The sequence below is a fragment of the Lissotriton vulgaris genome, chromosome 7 (assembly GCF_964263255.1).
Source record: "Lissotriton vulgaris chromosome 7, aLisVul1.2, whole genome shotgun sequence".
In the NCBI taxonomy this organism is placed as follows: Eukaryota; Metazoa; Chordata; class Amphibia; order Caudata; family Salamandridae; genus Lissotriton; species Lissotriton vulgaris.
In genome coordinates, this window is record NC_141695.1 from 34837884 (window position 1) to 34860956 (window position 23073).

Here is a 23073-nt window from a genome sequence, read left to right on the forward strand (position 1 = left end):
AATCGATGTTTCTCTGGCCCCCGATGTCGTAGCGGGGCTAGAGTAGGCGTCGGAGTTCTGCCGCACTTCCCCCTTCGGCGGTGGGCTCCGTTGCCAGGATGGTGTGCAGGATGTTAGAGTCGGAGGGTAAATGGATAGACGAATCCATCCAAGAAGGTTGGGAATGCAGCTACCTTGGTGCCTTAGTAGTGTCTCAAGGTGCTTGAATCAATGCAAGGAGAGTCTACAACTGAAAGAGTTTCTATTCCTGGGTAGAAGGGTATTCACATGTTTGTATTATTTCATGAAACACTAAACAAAGCCTTCCCATCCCACGGTTCATTGCAGTGTTTTTGAGTGAAGTTGGTACTTTTAGATCTCAACAATTCTAGTATTTTTTTCCAGGACCTGTTACAGTTTCTTGTCAAAGTCAAATGGAAATACGGGGACCTGAGTTTACTTCTTACTCGACTTGAAAGTGCCATATTCCAGGACTTTAGGCTGAATTAGCCCTTTAGGGGAAGGATAGAAACATTCACAGATGGTCGTCTCCAGAAATGGCGAATTCAATATGTTATTATAATGTTTCATGTGCCGCAAGGGAACGGCATCACGTTGCACATTCTATTTGAAAGGACATCGAGGGAGGTTTAATGCTGTAATTGAGTATTTTAAGAGCCAATCAGGGTCCTATTTGAAATTATGTTAAATAGTAGATAATTGTGGTGAAAAATGGGATCGTGTCTTCTTTTGAAATGCATTAATGCTAATATTTTAGAAAATAATTGTCTTTGTGAATATTTGTGTATATTGGTCTTGGCTGTCTCAAACAGAAATTAACTGATTAAAAAACACATTACATAAAAGAGATGATACCAACATTTTGTTCAATAATTTATTAATTCAATAATTTATTTTGCCTCCAGAACACTGCAGGGTCTCATCAAGACATGAGTGTGGGGTTTGTCATCACTTCTAGGAAATGTTCTCAGTTTGAGGCCACAGTGCTCTGAATCCAGTTGACGTAGTTGCAGACCTTGGTGTAAACTCCTGGGTAGTTTCTCTGAGCGCAGCCGATGCCCCAGGAGACCACCCCCTGCAGCTGACCATTGCAGACCACTGGGCCACCGGAATCACCCTGAAAGAAAGAAGGCAAGGTTCAATCAGTATTGCAGTAGGAACAGTGTATAGCCTCATAGACTGTGGTGATCATTGAAGTGCATCCTCTCTGCACATTTCCATCAGCATCAAATAATGAAATCACAGCTGACATCATCCTACAGAAATGTAATTCTGGTTGTATTTGTTTTGACATGTTCATTAAACATTTTTGTCATTAAAGCCTTTTCATGATATGCACCTTTATAAATAGCGCAAAAAGATGTCCATACTTAATGGACAAACATATCAGTACAGGTGACATGGTAAACCCTTTCTACAATAAAATATTTCTTGATACACTAAACTATTAAAAAGTGTGGGTTACTGATTGTTTCATATTTTTTATTTTTTTGGGTTTGAGATTAGTGATGATCACCTTCGGTAGAGCTAGGTTCACCCGTGTACCACCCAAAAATAGATTTGTGGTGGATGTCAAAAACAAAAACAGTGGTTGGAATGAAGTGGGACGCATTCTGGGGTTAGACTGCACCTTCAGCATTGCAGTTCAGTAATACTGGAGCACTGAGTGCATGTGATGTCAGGAAGGAGTGAGGGGTGAGAGGAAACTCTTAATTCAAAGATAGTGAAAGTGGAATATGTTCTAAGCATCACCTTTTATCCAAACTGTGGGTGCACGTTATCAGATTCACTGACAGTTTATAAAAAGAGCTTCATATTTGGCCCATGAAATCCTGGAGCACTTTGCTGGGAGTGCTTTTGACAGATGCCCCCAGGGAAGGGGAACAGCTCCCTAACTAGGCAGACACAAATTCATGCTGGCACATACCTATGGCTGGCATTAACTTCAAATTAGAGCAAACTATTAATTCACTCTTTTGGGAAGTCTGTCTCTCACAATCTGTGAATTCTTTCTCCAGTAACCTAATAGCTAGGTCTGCAGATAGAGTGAACACCTTAGCCTGTCACCTACCTGGCAAGAGTCCTTTCCGCCTTCAAGGTATCCTGCGCAGAACATGTTGTTGGTGATCTGCCCTGGGTAGGAGCTGGTGCATTGGCTGGTGGTCAGGATTGGGGCATTCAGGCACTGCAGGGTGTTGGGGTAGTTTGCTGAAGAAAAGCGGAAAACAAGTAAAGATGCATTGTCAATTAGTAATAAATAGCTTTGAATCTGATTCAGTATTAAAGGTGGACATTATTTTCTTAATTCAATGTAGCATAACCCTGTGAAATTACCTAACAATTCCTTAGGATTACATGGAATTACACCAAAAACTGTAATCATGCGTTTAGTACTATTTCTTACCTTACAAATGACCCTTGCATCCAAAATGGATGCCGCGGATGCATTTTGTGCTACCAAATATTGCTAAATGCAACAGAAAATAAATAACGACTGACAGCAGCCGTTTGCGCTCACTAAATGTGCTCTATGGGTCGAATTTCACCCCAACTTACTACCGACATTCAGAGCTATTTTCGTAGTGCAAACCGCCCCCTTGAGTCAAAAATGTCCTCTGAGTTTTCAGGATTCAAGCAAGCTGGGCTGAAGACGGCTGAAATGCCTGAAACCGGTCCTCGAAGCTTGTTTCCTGTCCAGGGAAGACATGGCTTGGCAGTTCGGGCTGGACTGTTCCCATGAGACACAGGGTCAGACTGATTTGCATATGGCCATGTCTGAACTGGGGTTGCAGAGTGGGCTAAAAACGGTGCTCCGTCCATCACCACCCCCTTATAAAGCATTCAGCTTAACAGTGATGACCAAAGCCCGGGCATAAATAATATTCAACAGAATGATGCTAAGGCCCTATAAACACATTCACATGGGGGATTTTGGGAAAAACCTATGGAGTAGCCCCAGGCATTAGCTGTATTGTTCAAGTTCAAGTTCGGAATTTATATAGCGCACTACTCACCCAGAGGGTCTCAAGGCGCTTGGGGAGGGGGTTTATTATTTATCGAACAACCAGGTTTTAAGTTCTTTTCTGAAGGAGATGTGGTTCTGTGTAAGGCGGAGGTAAGTGGGGAGTGAGTTCCAGGTCTTGGCCGCCAAGTAGGAGAAGGATCTACCTCCCATGGTGGATCTTTGGATACGTGGAACTGCTGCGAGGCCTTGATTGGAGGATCTTAGTTGGCGGGTGGGTGTGTAGAAGGATAGTCGAGTGTTGAGGCATTCGGGCCCTAGTTTGTGGAGGGCCTTGTGTGCGTGGGTGAGGAGACGGAATGTTATTCTCTTGTTGACGGGAAGCCAGTGGAGGTCTTTCAGGTGGCTGGAAATGTGATCTTGGCGAGGGATGTCTAAAATGAGTCTCGCTGATGCGTTATGGATGGGTTGGAGTTTTTTCTGTAATTTGGCTGTAATTCCGGCGTATAGGGTGTTTCCGTAGTCTAGTCGACTCGTGACTAGCGCGTGGGTGACAATCTTTCTAGTCTCGGCGGGGATCCAGTGGAAGATTTTTTTGAGCATACGAAGTACGTTGAAGCAGGAGGATGAGACGGCGTTGATTTGTTTGGACATCGAGAGTGAGGAGTCTAGGATGAAGCCAAGGTTACGTGCATGGTCTGTGGGTATGGGTGCTGAGCCCAGATCCGAAGGCCACCATGAGTCGTCCCAGGCAGAGGGGGATGATCTTAGGATGAGCACTTCCGTCTTGTCCGAGTTAAGCTTTAGGCGGCTGTTTTTCATCCATACAGCTACTTCTTTCGATGAGGGCGGTTTCGGTGCTGTGTTTGGCTCGAAAGCCGGACTGTGAGGGATCGAGGGAGTTGTTGGATTCGAGGAAGGCAGCGATTTGGTTATTGACGGCTTTCTCGATGACTTTGGCCGGGAATGGGAGGAGGGATATGGGGCGGTAGTTTTTAAGTTCAGAGGGGTCTGCTGTGGGTTTCTTCAGGAGGGCGCTGACTTCGGCATGTTTCCAGCTTTCTGGGAAGGTAGCAGAGTTGAAAGAGCAGTTGATGACATCACGGAGATGGGGTGCGAGGATGGCGTCTGCTTTGTTGAAAATGTGGTGGGGACATGGGTCGGTTGGCGCGCCGGAGTGGATGGAATTCATTAGGCGGATGGTGTCTTCTGTGGTGATTGGGTTCCAGGCGCTGAGGTTGTTAGAGGTCGGTTTAGGATCTGAGGGGGGTGGCGATGATTGTTCGTTGGAATTGTTTTCGAAGCTGTTATGTATGTCGGCAATTTTGTTGTAGAAGAAGGAGGATAACGAATCGCAGAGGTCTTGGGAGGGAGTGATGTCGTTTGAGGCTGCGGTGGGGTTGGTGAATTCTTTGACGATGTTGAATAGTTCCTTGCTGTTAAGGGCGTTGTTGTCGAGTCGAGTTTTGAATGCTGATTTCTTGGTGGATCGAATCAGCTGGTGGTGTTTGCGGGTGGCTGCCTTGAAAGTGGTCATGTTGTCGGTGGTTGGGTTTTTTCTCCATGTTTTCTCGAAAATACGGCATAGCTTCTTGGATTTCTTAAGGTCATCGTTGAACCAGGGGGCCTTTTTGCTGTCTTGTTTGGTGTGATGGTTTTTCAAGGGTGCTAATTCGTCAGCGCTGTGAGTGATCCATTGTTTGAATTTGAAGGCGGCTTGGTTCGGGTCTGATGAGAGGGCGGGCGGGTCTTGGTTGAGCGATGTGAGGAGTTGGTCGGTGGTGATTTTGTTCCATTTTCTTCGGGGAATAGGTTGTGGGGGGTTGTGGGTCGAGGTGGTTTTGTAGCTGAAGTGAACACAACTGTGGTCCGTCCAATGCGGAGCTGTGGTATGATCGAAGGAGATGTATTTGCTGGAGGTGAAGATAGGGTCGAGCGTGTGTCCGGCTACATGGGTGGGGGTGTCGACAAGTTGTTTGAGGCCGAGATTGGCTAGGTTGTCCAGAAGGGTGGTGGTGTTGCTGTCGTTTTTCTTTTCTAGGTGGAAGTTGAGGTCTCCCAGTAGAATGTAGTTCACGGAGGCGAGGGCATGTGGACTGATGAAGTCAGTGATGTCTTCGCTGAATTGTTTACGGGTTCCCAGAGGCCTGTAGATGAGGGTGCCTCTGAGTGTGGTCCATATGAAATGCAGCTTTATCGTCAATGAAGCCTCAAATGTCTTTTCAAAGATGTATTTCACAACTTTCTTTTAGAATGAATACGAGAGGCAGGAAGCATTCATTTCTGCTCACAAAACTAAAAATAAGCACAACTTCTGAGCATCCATGTGTAGATATCGACTAAAAGAAACATAAAATAAAATGGCTGTCTCCTGTCTGTAATGGTGCAAATGAGATAAAAATCAATGGCCTTGAATTCAAACTAGAGTGATCACCAGTGGCAGAGATTAATCCAGACATTTCGACCCTCACTTTTTGTGCTTCCTAAATGAGTCTCCCTGAAGGAGAAGGGGGTGCTCAGACATGGTTTTCTCACTGGATAAGGTTTAAGCTGTGCCTCCTCATAAAGAATAATAAGGCTGACACTGTCCTCATTCAGAGAGGGCCTGGTTTACCACTTAGGGCTAGGCTACCCTTTTTAGGGGCAGGGTCTAGCCTGATTTGCATATGGCAGATCACTACCTGGAATAGCACAGACAGGCAAACAATGGTGGAATTGAATGCAGCCCAGAGTGATTATCAGTGGCTGAGATTGATATATGGATTGCAACCATACTTTTTGTTTTAGCTTAGTATTGACATTACGTGACATCACAACCAACGCTGGTCAAATCAAGGCTGAGAACAACAATGAAAACAAGTTATAATTTTTCATAGTTCAGAGGATGGGATCTGGGTTTTGTTTAAGGCTAGGACTGGCTTACATTGTGTGACGAGCAGCTCCCACTGTCACTGATCCATCCTTTTTGACCACTCGAGGCATGGGTTCAGGGCTTAATTTGTAAAGAAAAATAAGTGACAGGATCCTCGTCCAGAGGCCACGGCAGATTGCATCACCCATTGCCGCTGTCAGCCCGCCAATGCCAAAACCATCTCAACTTCTGTCATCACACCCTACAAGTGTGACAACTCGGACTATTCCAGGCCCCCTAAGGTATAAGAAGGACTTGGGCAGCAGGTACTGGTCATTTTCATGTATATTTAATAAATAAACAATTATTTTTGTGTTCATATCTAATTTAGACAAACAGCGCCACCATGTGGCAGACTGCCATACGTGCTAGTGCTGACAATTAAGTGCCTTGGAGTAGCACTGGAAACCACCTGCTCAAATTGAACCCTGCATGGGTCATAACTGTTCTTTCTCCTCTGAGCTCAGGGCGCAGCAGGAGGAGTTCCCATGGCCATGAGAACTACAGCAGCTGCCTAATCTCACTGCATTTGTTCTTTCCTTTACCAACTTCAAGCAGCCTGCCCTTAGTTTGAAGGCCTTGGCTCTTGCTGATGAAAGTGCATGCACTCTGTGATTACTTACAGCCACTGCCAGACATGTTGCCCCATCCTGAGATCAGACACTGGGTTCCAGATGCAGGACAGCCGGATGGGAGGGCGACGGCCTTGACGTAGCTGTTGAGAGTCACGGCTCTGGACAGCTTGATCAACATGATGTCATTGTCCAGGTTCCTGGAGCTGTAGTTGGGATGTTTGATGACCTTGGTGGAATCAATGAACTGCTCAGTTCCTTCATTTGAGGCAATGTTGTGCTCCCCAAGTCTTACATTGATCCGCCTAGAAGAGAAAGATAGATGCATGATTTAACATCACATAGTTTTAGGACAAGCTGCAGCTTTTTAGATGAACCTCCTGAGAAAGGCGTGCCTTTCTTTCTCATTCACTGTTCAACAAACACGTTGTCACCATAAAGTCCACATGTCTTCATCATATGCAAAGACCGATGAGAACTCATTTCTATGAAACTTAACGTGTTTTCTTGCAGTCGGCCGGCCGGGATACGTTTCTTCTAGTGTGAGCTCACATGAACTCAGAAAAATGTGCTTGCCTTCATCCTGATAAAGTTTCCCACATTGGCTTGACTTTGCAAGGTAGGATAAACCTTCTCACATCCCTAATCACAAATATAACCTTGCACAATAAATACAACAAAGAAAGATCTTCAAAAGTCCTTACAAATAGCAACACTTCTCATGGCCTCTTGATGTGTGGCCAGTGTTGAGTTGCATTGAGAACCAAATTGACTGGCAACAGTGGAGATGCCACAGCAGGTAACAGTTAATACAAGCTGCCTGAAATAAAAATGTTTACCTTGGTTTCTTAGATATATATTTGTGCATACAACCATATACAATATGCAGTACTATATTAGAAGGTACATTAACTAGTAGTTTGATACATTTCAATGGTGGGTGCTTATGTCATGTCTAGGATTTATGTCACTCATTGGTTACTGCACCAATGGGATTACACTTAACCCCTTAAGCGCTGCACCCGTCCAGCTGCCGATGGCACCACTACCTCGGGAGTACTGCCGTCGGCCGTTGGACGTTCCAACTGCACCTGCGCAATGGAACGTTTAGCACTGGGTCTGGACGTTCCAAAGCATCTAAGGTGTTAATATTGAGCTGATTTACATAACAAAAATACGTTGGTAACTGTTGCAGTTTAATAATGTCATAAATAATTGACAATTTTGTGACAGCGGAGTTTTGTCGCGCGGAACAAATCCAAACTTACGATTTGTAGCAATGAGCAGCCGACACGACCCATTGGCTGTTGATGAGGGACCCGCCGCAGAAGTGGTAGCCGGCATTCAGCGACACCTGGTAGGGAAGGGCGTTCTTCCCACACGTGTAGCCCCCAACAATTTTATCATCATCATCAATGGGGAATGCAGCTGAAAGAGAGGAAGAAATAATACAAGTCAATTTTTCAAACATAATATTTCACAATAGAGGCCCCCAGTGAACAAAATATTCACAATTATATAAATACTACCATACCAAAAATCAAAATGTGGGTATAATTCTAGTCAGTACTGCAGAAAACCCGTTCAGTAACTCAGTTACTGGTACTGTGTTCCCCACCACGGTACAAAAGGGAGTGGTAATGAACGGAGCATCTGAATCAATCAAACACTCACCCCCAGTCAAAAGATCTGGGTTTAATCCATTACCGTTCTTTAGCCCACTCTGCCACCCCAGTTCAGACATGGCTATATGCAAATCAGTCTGACCCTGTGCCTCATGTGAACAGTCCAGCCCGAACTGCCAAGCCATGTCTTCCCTGGACCGGAAACAAGCTTTCTAGGACCAGTTTCTGGCTTTCCTGCCGTCTTCAGCCAGGCTTGCTTGAATCCAGTGGCAAAGTGAGCAAGGGACTCACGTCTGAGCATACCCTGCCCACCACAGCATCATGAACGTTTCTGAAAATACCCAGTAAAAGTGATGACAGAGCACATGCCCGAGTCACTCATTTATAAATGTGCCTAGGTGACTCTGCTTCTTAGAGGAGGGATGCAGGAATGACTGGTGGTACCCACAGGTCTACTGGACTCCTCCTAAATACAGTATTAAGGGTAACTTTAAAAGCATTTCTACAGCTGCTCTTCCTGTCCTCTTTAGGCATGTGCAAACTCTTGTGTCCTGCTGGAAACCTGCTTGTCCTAGAAGGGGCCTGGAATCCTCCATCACCTTCCTTAGGGTGTCCTCAACTACTAGTGCCCTGGAGAGTGGGTGTTATTTATGACAGCCGTTAAAATCCAACGCCTGAGATTTTGGAATAAATAGCACATATTGCAAATGTCACTTTCCACAAAAGTGCAAAACGTGGATATATTTGCTTTCCTTACCAAAGTCTACATTTTCCAGTATTTACCAGGCCTTCACCCCTGTTGGATGCTGTTCTGAGGTGCGACCTTTATTACATCCGATAATTACTTGATGTGATGACTGACACTCCTTGTAATGCACACCTGCACAGCAGGTGTTTGAGACTTGTGTTAAACTACTGTGTCGACATAGCGGAGACTGTACAAAGCTTACAGTGGGCAAACTTACTAGCAAGATTAAAGTTCAAGTGATGCTGTCTCACCTACAAAACCGCACATTTGGGCTTAAACAAGAAACCAAAAGTATCAACAGGTGGGAGTACCATGAGTTAAAAACCACTCTTTATCTCAATGCTCCCTTTCTGCTGCTGTGACCTTAGCTTGAACTCTCTCCTCCAAGATTCTTATATGTGAGCACCTTCCTCTAGGTTTTCTTCCTATATGCACCCACCATTCATTTCCTAAAATGTTCTGAGAGTGTTCGCATTATAAGGGCAATCTTTTCTGTCTCATCTGATTTCTTCTGAGGTCCTCCTCATGGGCCGCTTCTAAGGCGCCCCAACTCCCACTGGTGAAATGCACAACACAAAACTGTTAAATATATGAAAACACATTGAAATGCTGTGATGCTCACTATAGGTGCACTACAGTTTAACACTAATCCAAGAAAGCCCTGTCATTATTACAGCAGTGCAAAGGTTTAGCATCTTAGTAAGGAAGTCACTAGTGTGCAGAAGTGGCCAAATGATACTAAGATTCTTTCCTTTCCTCATTAACTCAGTGAGCAGAAAATAACTTTGGACCCTCTGTTAAACGTGAACATTTGAATTCACTTAAGTGCCATTAGCCAACACAGGTGTGCCGCTCTAGGGGGCAGATTTATGAAGGGCTTGCGCCACGTTTACGCTGCCGTTGCGTGACGCAACTGCACGGAAACGTGGCGCATCCCTGCGCCCTATTTACAACGTGACGCATCTAGGAGATGCGTCACGTTGTACAGCACTGCGCCATGAGGAGGCGTTCCTGCGCAGGGGGGGGCGTTCCTGCGCAGGAACGCCTCCTGAAAGTGGCTGAGTGAAATCTATGAGATTTCACTCAGTCACTTTCAGGGCAATGCTGCGTCAAAACCCTGCGCCTGCTTGAAGCAGGCATAAGGCTTGAGGCAGCATTGAAAGAATAGGCCCCCCCAGAGCATTGCTGGAGCTGCGTCGCACTTGTGACGCAACTCCAGCAATGCGCCACATTTCCGGCACAGATGCGTCACGCATCTGTGCCGTTTTTGCCCCATGGTGCGCCGCATCATAAATGCGGCGCACCATGGGTGGCGTAGCTGTGGCGCACTGTGGCGCATGTTAACTGGCGCATCCCTCGGGATGCGCCAGTTAACATAAATCTGCCCCTTGGTCTGTAAAGACCGCCTTTTGTATGGTTTCAATAGAGGTTCAGTTATTAGGTTCATAAACTGCTGAAAGAAAACTACCTGTGAACACTGGAGTGAAAGGTACTTCCAATCACTAACAACGAGTGCACCCCCCCACCCCGGCACCTACCAGCAGCTCCCAGGAGGGCACAGATCAGAAGGAACTTCATGGTGGTCCTGTCGGCACTGGCAATGGTGTCTCTCTGATGGAAATCCAGATATTTATACCCAACTAGACCAAACGTTATCTTCCCTCCAAGGATAACGCTATTTCTGCACACAGCTCGTGATGTCATGGAAGGCAAATGTGTGCAATGTATAGAGAAACCCTCAATGAACAGGTTAATGATTGGCTGTGATCCGCACACTCAAGGTTTGTCCTTGACGTGACACAAATACTCAAAGACCAAGGGGCAAATGTACAATCCCCTATCGCCACCACAATATCACCGATAGTGCGCGTTTTGGTGGCTACAGGGGCTGTGCCTTATGTACAACTTAAACTGGCTAAACGCTGCCTTGTACATAAGGCTTCTTTTAACGCCATGGTTAGCGTGAAAAGGGGTGGGCAGTGGGGGTTGAGGTGGGTGTTCCACAACAACACCCATTCATTTTGACGCTGCTCCCTATGTACAAGGGTGTCGTGCATAGGAGGAAGCGCCAAAATAAAGACCAGGTAAAAACTGGTCTTAAGATGGCAAAATAAGGTGAAATGCATTATTTCTCCTCGTTTTTGCGTTTGCCCTGCGTGCTGCCTAGTGCAACACACATTGAAAAAGCAAAATGCAATTGTTTGTTCATGTACAGGAAGGTGTCCCTTCCTGTACATAAACAAACTTTAAAAAAAATATCAATTATGTCACTTTCATATGTGCTGCATAAAGCAGCAGACATGAAAGTGAAAGAATGGCATTTTAGGATTGGTTATGCTTAGGAAGGGGGGACCTTCCTGCACATAACCAATGCTCCCCTGCACGCTGACACCCTTGCACCCTGGTTGCTAAATTTAATGCCATCGCAGGGGAAACTCAAGGCTGCACCATATCGTTGTAAATATTGTGCAGACTGCGTTTCAGAAGTGGGGGAGAGTTGCGTTAAGCCTGGAAGGCTAACGCCTCTCTCCTCCACTTACTTATACATATCCCCCCAAATCTTCAGAGATGCAACTCAACACACAAAGGCTCAGATCCACACCCAGAGGAGCAGGGCAAAGTCTTAGAAATGTAGATGGTTTCTTGGCGAAGCATTTGCAGTATGAAGTGGAATGTGGACACTTTCACAATCAGAACTCAGGTCTGTAAAGGCATAAAAACACAGAATAATTCTGGCATCTATATAAACAGAATACCGAGGGTAGAAAGCTGTCTATGAAAGTCAGAAGTTCCAAAAGATGCAGGTGTTTAGTTTTTTTACTGAATCACACCAATGTTAGAGAAAGACCCAGGTGGAAAAATATGTTATTCAAGACCCTTCGTCCATTTGCTCTAAAAGCCTTTTGGTGTCTATGTTCTTTGCAAATCTTCTGGATTTGGCAAGAGATGTGCTCGTAATAGAGCATGTCCCACCCGGTGTCTTGAGTTTGGAAGACAAATAGCGGGTTTTTCTCAGATTAAGAGCTTTGTGGCTCATGGAGCACCCTTTTAGCAGGGAGATGGGAGCCACCACAAATCTCTTTAGCAGGGAACTGTGCTCATAAAGTATCAAGATGGTAGCTAACCCACAGGCTGCAAGTCAAACACTTATAATTTAGATTTCATTAGGACTGAAGGAGAGGTAGAGCATTACCAATGTCGAAATACTAGGGCCCAAAATGTAGACCAGATATCTGGAGATGGGAAGAACCGCTTGAATGTGTGCAGTAAAGTAACTTGGACATCATCTGTTTATGGTTTTTTTATCGAGTCCACGAACAAAAGAGGGGAGTTTTAAAAAAAGCCTACAGATTCGATGGAGAGTGAATCACAGCCATCTAAATGCATTCTCTGAAGCCAGGCATACCTGTCCCTCACCCATACCTACATTGTTAAGCACACACCACATAATGTGTACCCTTTGTTAACCACATAAAAGTGTCAATGCCAAATAAACATTTGAATGAGGCCTTGTGTTGTGTGCCTTGCTGCACTATGATACTTCTTTATAAATGACATGTTAAAAAGCACTTAAGCAAACTAGGATGTTATTTACGGTAGGTATAGTGGCTGTTAGTGTCTCAAAGGAGACTTTAACAATAACGCATGTTAACCTGGTAATGATTGGTGAACTGCTACTGGCTACATTGTCATTTTTTCAACTCACATCATTTTGTGAAATAAATCTACGGTATGCTCTGATTTAAGATGAAATACTGGATACATTTTTTGGGGCATTTAGGTGAGATTCATTTTTTCAGATAGCTGAGACCGGACTGCATCAGTAGCTCCTCAAAATATCTTCAATTAGGGATGCACTGAACACATTTCACAAATGTGAAACAGCACAAAATGGATAGAAAGCTTGGGCTAATGAATCAATCTATATACATGAAGTGTTCTGTAAGATGTTTTTAAATGTTAAGCATATTGAAGATTTTTTCTATAATAGTTATGTTAAGAATAAAAATTAAATGACATAAAAATAAAGGAAAGAAAAAGAAAGCAAGCAATAACGAAAGAAAGTAAGAGAGAGAGGGGGAGAGAAAAGAAACAAAGAAAAAAGGAAGAAGGAAGAAGGAAGAATTTGGAAACAACCTGCGTTGTTCAGCTGGGTCTCTAGACCCCCAAAATGCTGAAGCTACCTTTGGAGAGTCCCCTCATCCCCAATTCTTTATCAGTAAATGAATAGGCCATCTCATCTTGTCATCCCTCAGCCTTGTTTGGGTTTATTAAAATAGAAAAGAGGAGCAGAATGGAGGAGGATGATGTTGTGGTACTCAGAATGTGAGCCCAAAAGGACACAAAATGGCTGACTTTGTTATCGTTTATGTAATTGCCTGTTTGCTGCAGTAGATAGAGACCTCTGCCCAACTTCAGAGAGCTCCACCTTGCATGTGAGAGAGGAACACCTGCATGTGGGGAAAACCCAACACAACCGATAGTATCAAAAAAATAATATCAGGTAATGTTTGTGTTCATACTGTATATGTTGAAAGTAAGACTTGTACTAAGTTAGCTGTAAAACATGAGAGTACTGTATGAGAGTTTTGTACTTAAATATTGATAATGAAAAGTGTTTGTGTGATATATATACTAAAGGAAGAAGCAAATAATTTTTATCTAGAGCTTAGCATGTTTGTTTATCACATTTTATCTATTAAACAGAGTTGTCTCAGAATTGTATATGTGGACAGTGTGGTAGTACACCATTCATCACTGACATGACACTGTCCAACCACATCAATACAGAAATCAAGTTAGTAGCCCAAACTAGCCAATCTTGCACCTGAATACCTTGGCCTTTATTCTGTACCTCACCCAGGGTACCTGAATGTGGGAGAAGATCAGGGTCAAGATATACAAGTACGGCTACATCTCATGGTGATGCTGTGCAACACACAGTACGATATAACAAGCTTACACGTATAAAGACTCCACAATCAGGGCAGAGATCTCCACATGGTAAAGTATAGGGAAACGTTCCTTATACTAAGATCTTTACAAGTATAAGTAAAAATAAAAATGTACATAAAACTTTTTAAACATTTTTAAAAGTATTTTTAAGTTAAATGTTTATATAATCATTTTAAATGTAGAACTATATAAGAAATGCCACAGCACTTATAGCTAAATATTGGATTGAATCTTTAATTAATGTAATTATATAAAATTTCATTCAAATTGTATTTCTAAAGTTGAAATAAAAAAATAGTTTTCAGTGTAAGCTACTAAACATATACTTTTTCATAATGCGTCAATAATTATTGCGAGTGATAGAATCAGTTAATAGTAATTTAATTACTCTTAAAAAATGTTTATGATGCAATAAAATATTAAAATATGTTATTTCTATTATTATGTAAAACTCAATGCATAGATATGTGAATATATTTAACAATATATTCACATTAAATTATAATTATTCATAATTTTAACTATTTTTTTTTAATATCATTTTTTATTGACAAGCAGGTCAAGGTGATCAACAAATACTTTTTTGAAAAAACATATAATATAAAATAAAATAGCGGTACAGATCAAAGTACAAAGAAAGTAGCGCCAGACTCTTTACATTACACATACTTCAAATGTAACCATAAGACAGAACAAAAAGCAAATGGATAAATGACGTATAGTTCTGTTTTTTGTTTTTTTCCCTTTTCCCCTTTTTTCTTCTTCTCCCTCTCCCCCTCTCCCCCCTTCCCCCCTAGGAGAAAAAGATAAGGGAAAAGAAAGAAAAAAAAAGAAAAAACAAATAAAAATAAATAAATGAAAAAATAAAAATAAATGGAGAAACAGAGGTATATTCCCTAAGGCCTACTACTATTAGTATCTTCTGTAGTCATGTACTATTCTAAAAAGGTGCCCCATATTTTAACAAACTTCCCGGTTGCTTTTAATCCCCGATTCCTTGCAATTGAGCCCTCCATAGTGTAGATTTCATTAACTAACGCCCACCATTCCATTGTATGAGGAGGGTTCGGGAGATCCAAGCTCTCGCAATAACCAATCTAGCGCTAGTCAAGAGAATGTTTAACAAGTCTGTGTTAGTCGCGCTAGATGGATATATAGCAAGTAAAATTGAGGCTGCTGATAATGCAAAACTAATCACTTTTTGTTTATGTAAAATGTTTTCAATTACCGACCAATACCCTGTTAATACCGGACATGTATAGATCATATGTACAATATCTGCAGCCGCGAGCCCACACTTAGGGCATTTAGTGCGGTCACTGCTCAGTTTGTTTTGTGCCCATTTGGAAATTCTCTGTGGTGTATAGTATAAATGGGATATTGTTCTGTACGATTGGAGCATTAAACTGGATGAATGAGTCACTTTATTGATGTTTGTTAAAGCAGCTGTAATATTCTGAGTTGTCACATTGAATCCTAATATGGAAGTCCATTTTATCGCTAAACGAGAAGCTTCATCCAGCTTATTTTGATTTAAACATTTATATCCCCTACTAATTAATGATTTCGGATTTGCTGAATAAAAACAACTCCATAGATCTGAGCTACTTACAGATATCAAGTTCATCTTACGAATTAAATAGTACCTTATTTGAATATACTTAAAACGCATCATTTCCGGTAATTTGAACAAAAGTTTCAAAGTTTCAAATTGTAAGAGGCCACTTGAACCATAATTTAATTACTCTTAAAAAATGTTTATGATGCAATAAAATATTAAAATATGTTATTTCTATTATTATGTAAAACTCAATGCATAGATATGTGAATATATTTAACAATATATTCACATTAAATTATAATTATTCATAATTTTAACTATTTTAAATTATTTTATTAAAATTAACATAATTGTCGAAGTCCCTGCCACCATTATTTCTTTTGGGGGATGTTGCAGCATCAGGGTTGGCCATGTGTGGTGCTGGATGTACTATTGTTTTTTTTGCACTAACTTGCACTTGGACATTATGCTCAACCCTATTTTTAGTGGGTGGAGATGTTTAAGCCTACAATTTTGGGCAACTTTACCCTTGGATTTCGCGAATAGCCAAAAGTAGTAAAGCTACTCAAAACTGTAAAATTAAATTTACATGTGTAAATTTCTCCCAAGTGTAATTTCCTTTTGTGTATAGCCCCATCAGAGTATAGATTCCTCATGGACAATAACATTGTTATAGGCAATGGTGAAATAAAGTTGCTGCAGTTGAGCTCTGCCTTTGAGATGTATCACAACTGATATAAATTGTAAGTTATTTATGTCTACACCATCGTCATATTAGATGTCTTCTCTTTAGATTTCAAGCCTCCTGCAGTGCAGATCAAGTTCAGCTGTGCAATGAGGCAGTGTAATGATATCTAATGTATCTTTCTCACTGTGTTCCATTCACCTATTCCCCTTTCCCTCTATCTTCCTCCAATTTAAATGCTTTTAATATCAGACACTTTGCAGGTTCGTAGAAGGTCACACCCCTGCTCTTCCATGTGGATTGCAAGGTTATTACATCTTGACAATCTCTTAGGGAAGCCAGACCTGTAGGATGCTAAAAGGCTGTTTTTGGTGATTCATGGCAATGGCTTTATATCAGCCCATTTCTCTATAGTTTTCACAAGTCATGGGAGGTTGGTGACTGGATTTTTGTCAGCAACATCCCTTGAGTTTGCCTTAGGTCTGACTCAGATTTTATTTTAATAGTCTGTGGATTTAGGGCCTGATTAGACTTTGGTAGTCTTGGAGCGGGCTGCCAAAAAGCCCAGCTCCAAGACCGCTAAACCCGTAGTCAGTCTGCGGGGTGGATAATGAGTTGTAAGCCAGGCAGGCGGTACTGCAGCGGTGCACCCACAGTGGTGCCTTTCCAAGGTTCATAGGAGAGCCTTAGAAAAGCACTACCATAGGAGCACCGCAGTCTGCTCCTGCATGGACAGAAATGCACAATGTTGTGCATTTCTGTCCGTGCAGGAATAGGGGGTAAAAAAATATAGTGGGGTCACAACATGTGCCCCTCTGCATGCACCCACCATGCACAGAGGAAACTGGAGTTTCCTCACACCACCCTTTTCATAGCAGGCTCACTGCATGAGAAGGGTTGCAGTGAGGAAACTCGTAATATGCTTGGCAGTGCTGCAGCAGCACCGCCAGGATATCACAGCCTCACACAACTGCATTACCGGTTGCAGCAGTCCTGTGGTGGTCACACCACCGTAGTTGTAATATGACTAGTGGACCACCAGTCTGGCGTTCCAGGAAGCACTACCACAGGTTTGGGAGTCTCATGGACTGCCAAACTTTTAATAATGCCCTTAGTATGTGTGGGAAGAATCCCTCATTTAAGGATGTGTTTATTGATTCACACCACATCTTATTGAAGATATAAAAGGGTTTTTTTTTGATGGAGGATGGGATGAGTTCGTTATTGAATGACACAGGTTTTTCATTTTGTATGAAATTAATAAGGTAATCAAGCAAGCAGACATCAACCCCCTGCTGAGAAAACTCTCTGCTGACCTGACGGACCTCAAGAACTACAGGCCCATGTCTCTTCTCCCCTTCCCATCTAAAGTCATTGAGAAAGCCATCAATGCCCAACTTTTCTTAATGGAAATGAACTACATCCTGGACATCTCACAATCGGGCTTCAGAAGCAACCACAGCACAGAAACTGCTCTCCTTGCTGCTACAGACAAATGTAAATGTCTAGTATTTGTAAAGCACAAACAATTACCCAAAGGTGTCAAGTCACGGAGGGCTGTCTGAAAGATTAAGGCCCAGATGCATCAAGCTAGAATCCGCTCGCAAAGGGGCAGATTCTCAGAATCTGCCCCTTTGCGACCGGTATTTTTGCATTTGGGATGCATCATCCCAAATGCAAAAATCGCAAATTAAGAAATCGCAAAATTGCGATTACTTGCATTTAAGGAATCTCAAATTGAGATTCCTTAAATGCAATGCATTAAAGTTTAAAAAATAGTGATTTTGCTAATAGGGCTCGCAAATTACCATGAAGTTGAACTTCATGGTAATTTGCAAAAACTTTGAAAGATGCACTAAAGTGCGTTTTTCAAAGTTTCATGTTGCGCACACACACATGCCCTAAGGGCATGTGTGTGCTCAACATATTTGCACAGATCAATTTTAGGGGTGCAACAGGGGGTCCTTTGGACACTTCTGCACCCTTGAAATCGCATTCTCAATTTGCGATTCCCTAATTGCGATTCGCAAATTGAGAATGTCTTCCCATTCATTCCTATAGGCCTCTAGGCCCATAGGAATGAATAGGGAGGTATTCCTTAATTGCGACTCGCAATTTGCGACGCGCAATTAAGGAATTTTAAGAAATCGCAATTTTTTTAGTGATTTCTTCATGCATTGCAATTTTCTATTCCTTAATAGCGAATCGTTATTTTTCGCTATTAAAGAATAGCAGAATGTGTTCTTGATGCATCTGGGGGTTGGTGAGCTATTGCCCAGAGTCACATGGTGCTGGGCTGACCTGCCGCCGTCATCGGGGATCGAACCGTGAGCCCCCAGGTTCCGGAGTCAGTTGCCCTGGCCGCTGTACCAAACCTCTTCCTCTTCAACATCCACACCCTCCTTGAACGAGGCAAAACAGCTGCCCGTATCCTCCGCGACCACTCAGCTGCCTTCGACACCATCTCCCACCATGATCTCTGTGCAAGATTCCATTATACCGGCCTCCATGACAAAGCCCTAGAATGGACCGGCTCCTACTTCACCAGCAGAACACAGAGAGTCAGACTTCCACTGCTCAAACTCAGAAACAATGGAGCTGCGGAGTGCCTCAGGGATCCTCCCTGAGCCTCACCCTCTTCAACACCTACATGGCCCCACTTGCATCCATCGTCAGAAGCGTTGACTCAACATTGTTTCCTCTGCTGATGACACCAAGCTGTTTCTCTCACCTCACAATCAGAACCCACAGCCACCAATAGCAACTTTCACAACGGGATAAAGGCAGTCGCCACCTGGATGAAGGACAGCTGTATCAAGCTTAACTCAGACAAGGCAAGATCAAAGCCTTCATCAGGGTTTACACCCTCCACCTGACCTGCAGCGCTCAGAGCCCCCCCACATCCACAGACCACTCACGAAACCTCTGCTTCATCCTGGACTCCTCGTTCTCAATGAACTGCTGAATCAAAGCCGTTTCATCCTCCTGCTTCAAGAACTGTGTGCTTGCTTCGTACAATCTTCAAATGGATCCCCACCGAGTCCAGGGAAATGGTCATTCATGCGCTCATGAGTAGCAGACTCGACTATGCACTCTACGCCGGCAGCACCCAGAAACTCTAAAAGAAACTGCAGAACCCCCTGCCAGACTCATCCTGAACATCCCATGCCACAGCCACATCACTGGCCACCTGAGAGACCTTTACTGGCTACCTATGAACAAAATATTTACCTTCAAGCTCCTCATGCACGTCTACAAAGCCCTCTATCAAGCCGGACCTACATACCTCAACCAATGCCTCTCCTTCTACACTCCCACCATACATTTCCGCTCCTCCCAACTGTCCCTGTCCACCATCCCATGGATCCGCAAGACCACGGCTGGAGGGCGAGCCTTCTCCTACCTCACTGCAAAGACCTAGAACTCCTTGTCTCTGCACCTCAGGCAATCACCATCACAATTCAGGAAGGACCTCAAGACCTGGCTCTTCGACTGAATCCCAGACGCACCCTTCCCTGCACGACTTGAGACGCTTACGGTGAGTAGTCATGCTTTATAAGAAACCTGACTGATTGGGGTAATCGTTACAAAATCGTAACTTAAGCACCTTGATTGGGAGTGCATGTCAATTCTCATGCTTGTTTGGATGCGGTCTAGATTGAAGACTGCCCAGCGTTGCTTTAACATTTCATGAGCGATTATTTGTTACAAGTGTCACTGAGTGAAAACCCAGCTAAACTGAAAATGAATAAATATTCTGCAGCCAAATTTCAATATAAAGAACCCATATCCTGCTATTAGGACAACATAATTATTAATTAGTTGGCCAATCATAACTAACTAAGTGACAGAACGAATGCTTGTTTTTAGTCTCAATCACTCAGGGCAATGTTTCAGATGATCCTTCTTCACCCACTATGCCTCTCTAGTTAAAGGATAGCCATGTGCAAATCAGGCTTGGTCCTGCTCCAGTAGGAGCAGTACATCCCCAAAAGTAACCACATGTCTCCTACAGACAAGTTTCCACCTTCTTAGACCACAATAGTGACAAGTTGTTTGTTTTTAAATCAATATATTTAAAAGTATTGTAGTACTCAGACCCATTTCTTCTTGATTTGTAGGTTGAGGAGTCAAAATGCAAGGCAATGTAAGCCTCACTCTGAGGATTGTATGTGGAACATTAATGTTTGCTCATTTTATGCCACTTGGCCATTATACACTGCATGCTAATAGAATCCAGAATATATTTTGGGATACTTTTCTTGAGACATACGTCTTGCATTGCAATGTCCTGAACTCTGGACAACACTAATACTTTGAAAAGACCCAACTGTAGGATGGCTGCTTCTTAACGATTAAAAAGCTGAAATCTACTCACACTTGACACATATTTGAGTAGTGACTCCACCCTTTCAAGAGCCCTTTTAAATACTTATCGTAAATTTAATGTCCAAGATGTCTCACATTTTATAGTGCACTAGAAATGTTATTGTATAATATGGTATATTCGCCATTCCCTCAGTAGAGAACATACAATACTGCAACCCATATGTATATTTTGGTCACTCTAGCCTCAGTTAAAAATGCAGTACCAATATATATTCTAGATATAGGAGTATTAGCACTCATACGTTTATTTTATGTAGCCAATTAATTTGATGTTTATGTTAAGGATAATTTTTCTGTAGTCATATCAATCTACACATTAATAACAGCATGATCCTACTTATATACCATGTATATCCAGGTCGGACATCATCTGTGGCCCTATCATTGTATCAAACAAGACTGGTTCTCTGTTTAGTATGAAGATACATGCTAATACAGGCAGAAAGAAATAAAGGAACATATTAAATCTGGACACATTGGTACCAGTGATGAAGTGGTGATATTGATGGTGGTGGTGGAGGAATTGCTGATGGTATTAGCATTGGGGTATTTGTATTGGCGGCTGTATGGTTGGTGGCAAAATTGTTGAGGGTGGTAGTAATGACTGGTGGCATTGTTTATGTCTATTTGTATTGGCATTCAAATTAGTATTGTGTTGGTAGAAAGTGTAAATAATTATATTGTTGATGGAAGGTATATCAGTGGTGGCATTCTTAGTGGTGGTGGTATGCCATTAGTGGAGGAAGTGATAGCACAATTGGTGTATTGTAGGTAGTCCTAGCTTTGTTAGCTGGTTGTAATTTTGGTGATAGTGGTATTTTGGTGGTAGTAATTGTGGCATTTCTCTGTGTTGGTTGTGTCATTGGTGATATGGTGGCATTCTTCGTAGGGGTACTGATGGAGGTGGCGGATCTAGTGATAGCTTGGTTGATTATGATAAAGTAAATACTGCTTTATTAATGGTGATGGTAGTGGGGGTAGTATAGGTACAGTGATAATAATAAGTAAGAACTTTATTGTTGGTCAATTAAAACCCTTACAATATGAAAACACTTGCAGCATATTCTTAAAAGAAACATTAAACAGAATTACAGAAGTTACAATTGACATTTTATTTAAATGTTTGACTCGAAGGCCAAGTTCCGGTCAACAGATTTTTGGTGCTCGAAAAACTGTTACAGTACCCAGATGGGATATCGCACTGCTATAATGGGGAGTAGTTAGCAGCACTGATGACTCCCAACGGTTCTAACGCCTTGATGACAAATTTTGATAACCCGATATTCAACTTCGTGTTGTCCAGGTTTAAGGCTGCTATTATGGCTTGGCGGCATGATTGAATTCCGAGCCTAATCCATTCTTCTCTCCGTAAAAACGTCTAGCAGTAAGCATTGCGGGGCATAGACAAACTATATGTTAAATTCCTTCAGTATGGTAGCCGCACAACTTACACTGGGTATGATTATCTGGGCGGCTCTATTATGGGAGGTACTTTAAAAAAGACCATTCACCCATCCTTAGGGCCAGGAACTTTCGTTTCAGATAAAGTGAGAAAATGCTTGATAAATAGGGGGGTATGACTCCTGGTTTAATTAGTGATCATTGCCCAGGCGTTTTTCCTTTTTGACAATATTGCCCTGTCCGAATGAACGGACCACGACCTGACGCTCTTCTTGCTAACTGCTTTTAATGCCAGCGGGAGGGGTTTGTTCACCAGAATTCAATGACACCAAGTATTTGTAAACTATGATCCAGATGAAGCCGATATTTATGACTGGGATGACTTTTATGAAATTCTTGCCAGAGTCTGGCCTCCCAAGAACCCTCCCGAGCATGACGCAGTCTATTGCAAAACTTTATGAATGCTCCGGGCTCTACGCCGTGATGGTCAAATAGACCAAATTTGAGGCAAACTTGTGCTGGCAATGCTGACTTTGGCAGATGGAATGCACATTTAAAAATGTTGATTATTTTTTGTTTAAAAGAGTATTTGTGGTACCCTTCATGATCTCGTGGCCGTATGTCAATGAGTTGGTTATCTTCGCCTTCATCACTTTCAACATTGGAATTAAACTACGACCAAGTAGCTTTTTGGACAGTTTTGTAGCAGCAGCCTCTAATACCAGGGCTTTGGTCCTCAGTACTTCTTTCTGCTTGACAAATGAACTTCTGGTGTCGAGAAATATTCCCAAATATTTATAATGAGGTGTTGAATCGATTTTTACGTTATTGAAATGCCACGCATCTTGTTTATCTTAGGTACAGGGGTATTGGTAATTGTATGTTTGATGATGATGGTATTGTTGATTGGATTGGTGATAGTATTAGTGTTACTAGTGGTAATATTTATTTTGCCATTGGTTGGGGCATCCATTATGTCTGTCATAGTATTGTTGATATTTTTGGCAGTGGTCTTGATTGTACTAGGATGACTGGATTTATTGGTCTTGTTAGGGGTAATGGTCATGGTATTATTGGAGTTGTTCTTCACATTATTGTTGTGGTATTAATGGAAGTTGGAATGGTGGTATTGCTGGTGGCAGTGGAGGCATTGGCGGCATTGAGTAAGTGTAATTGGGGGTAACAGTATTATTGTATTGATGTCTGTGGTGGTATTTGGGGTGCTGTGTAATTGGTGGTGGAAATGTATCTAGTGGTTTTGAT

At 42.5% G+C, this 23073-nt stretch overlaps 1 protein-coding gene across 1 annotated transcript; it reads right to left on the minus strand.

Annotated features, from left to right (window-relative positions):
* Positions 1 to 887: 887 nt before the first annotated feature.
* LOC147700613 (trypsin-like) lies at positions 888 to 10480 on the minus strand. The gene is made up of 5 exons (XM_086929712.1): positions 10357 to 10480; positions 7714 to 7873; positions 6497 to 6750; positions 2072 to 2208; positions 888 to 1117 (listed from the first exon to the last, which is right to left on the minus strand). The coding sequence occupies exons 1-5, from the start codon at positions 10394 to 10396 to the stop codon at positions 968 to 970; spliced, it is 741 nt and encodes a 246-aa protein (XP_086785838.1). The 5' UTR covers positions 10397 to 10480; the 3' UTR covers positions 888 to 967.
* Between the last annotated feature and the right edge of the window lie 12593 nt (positions 10481 to 23073).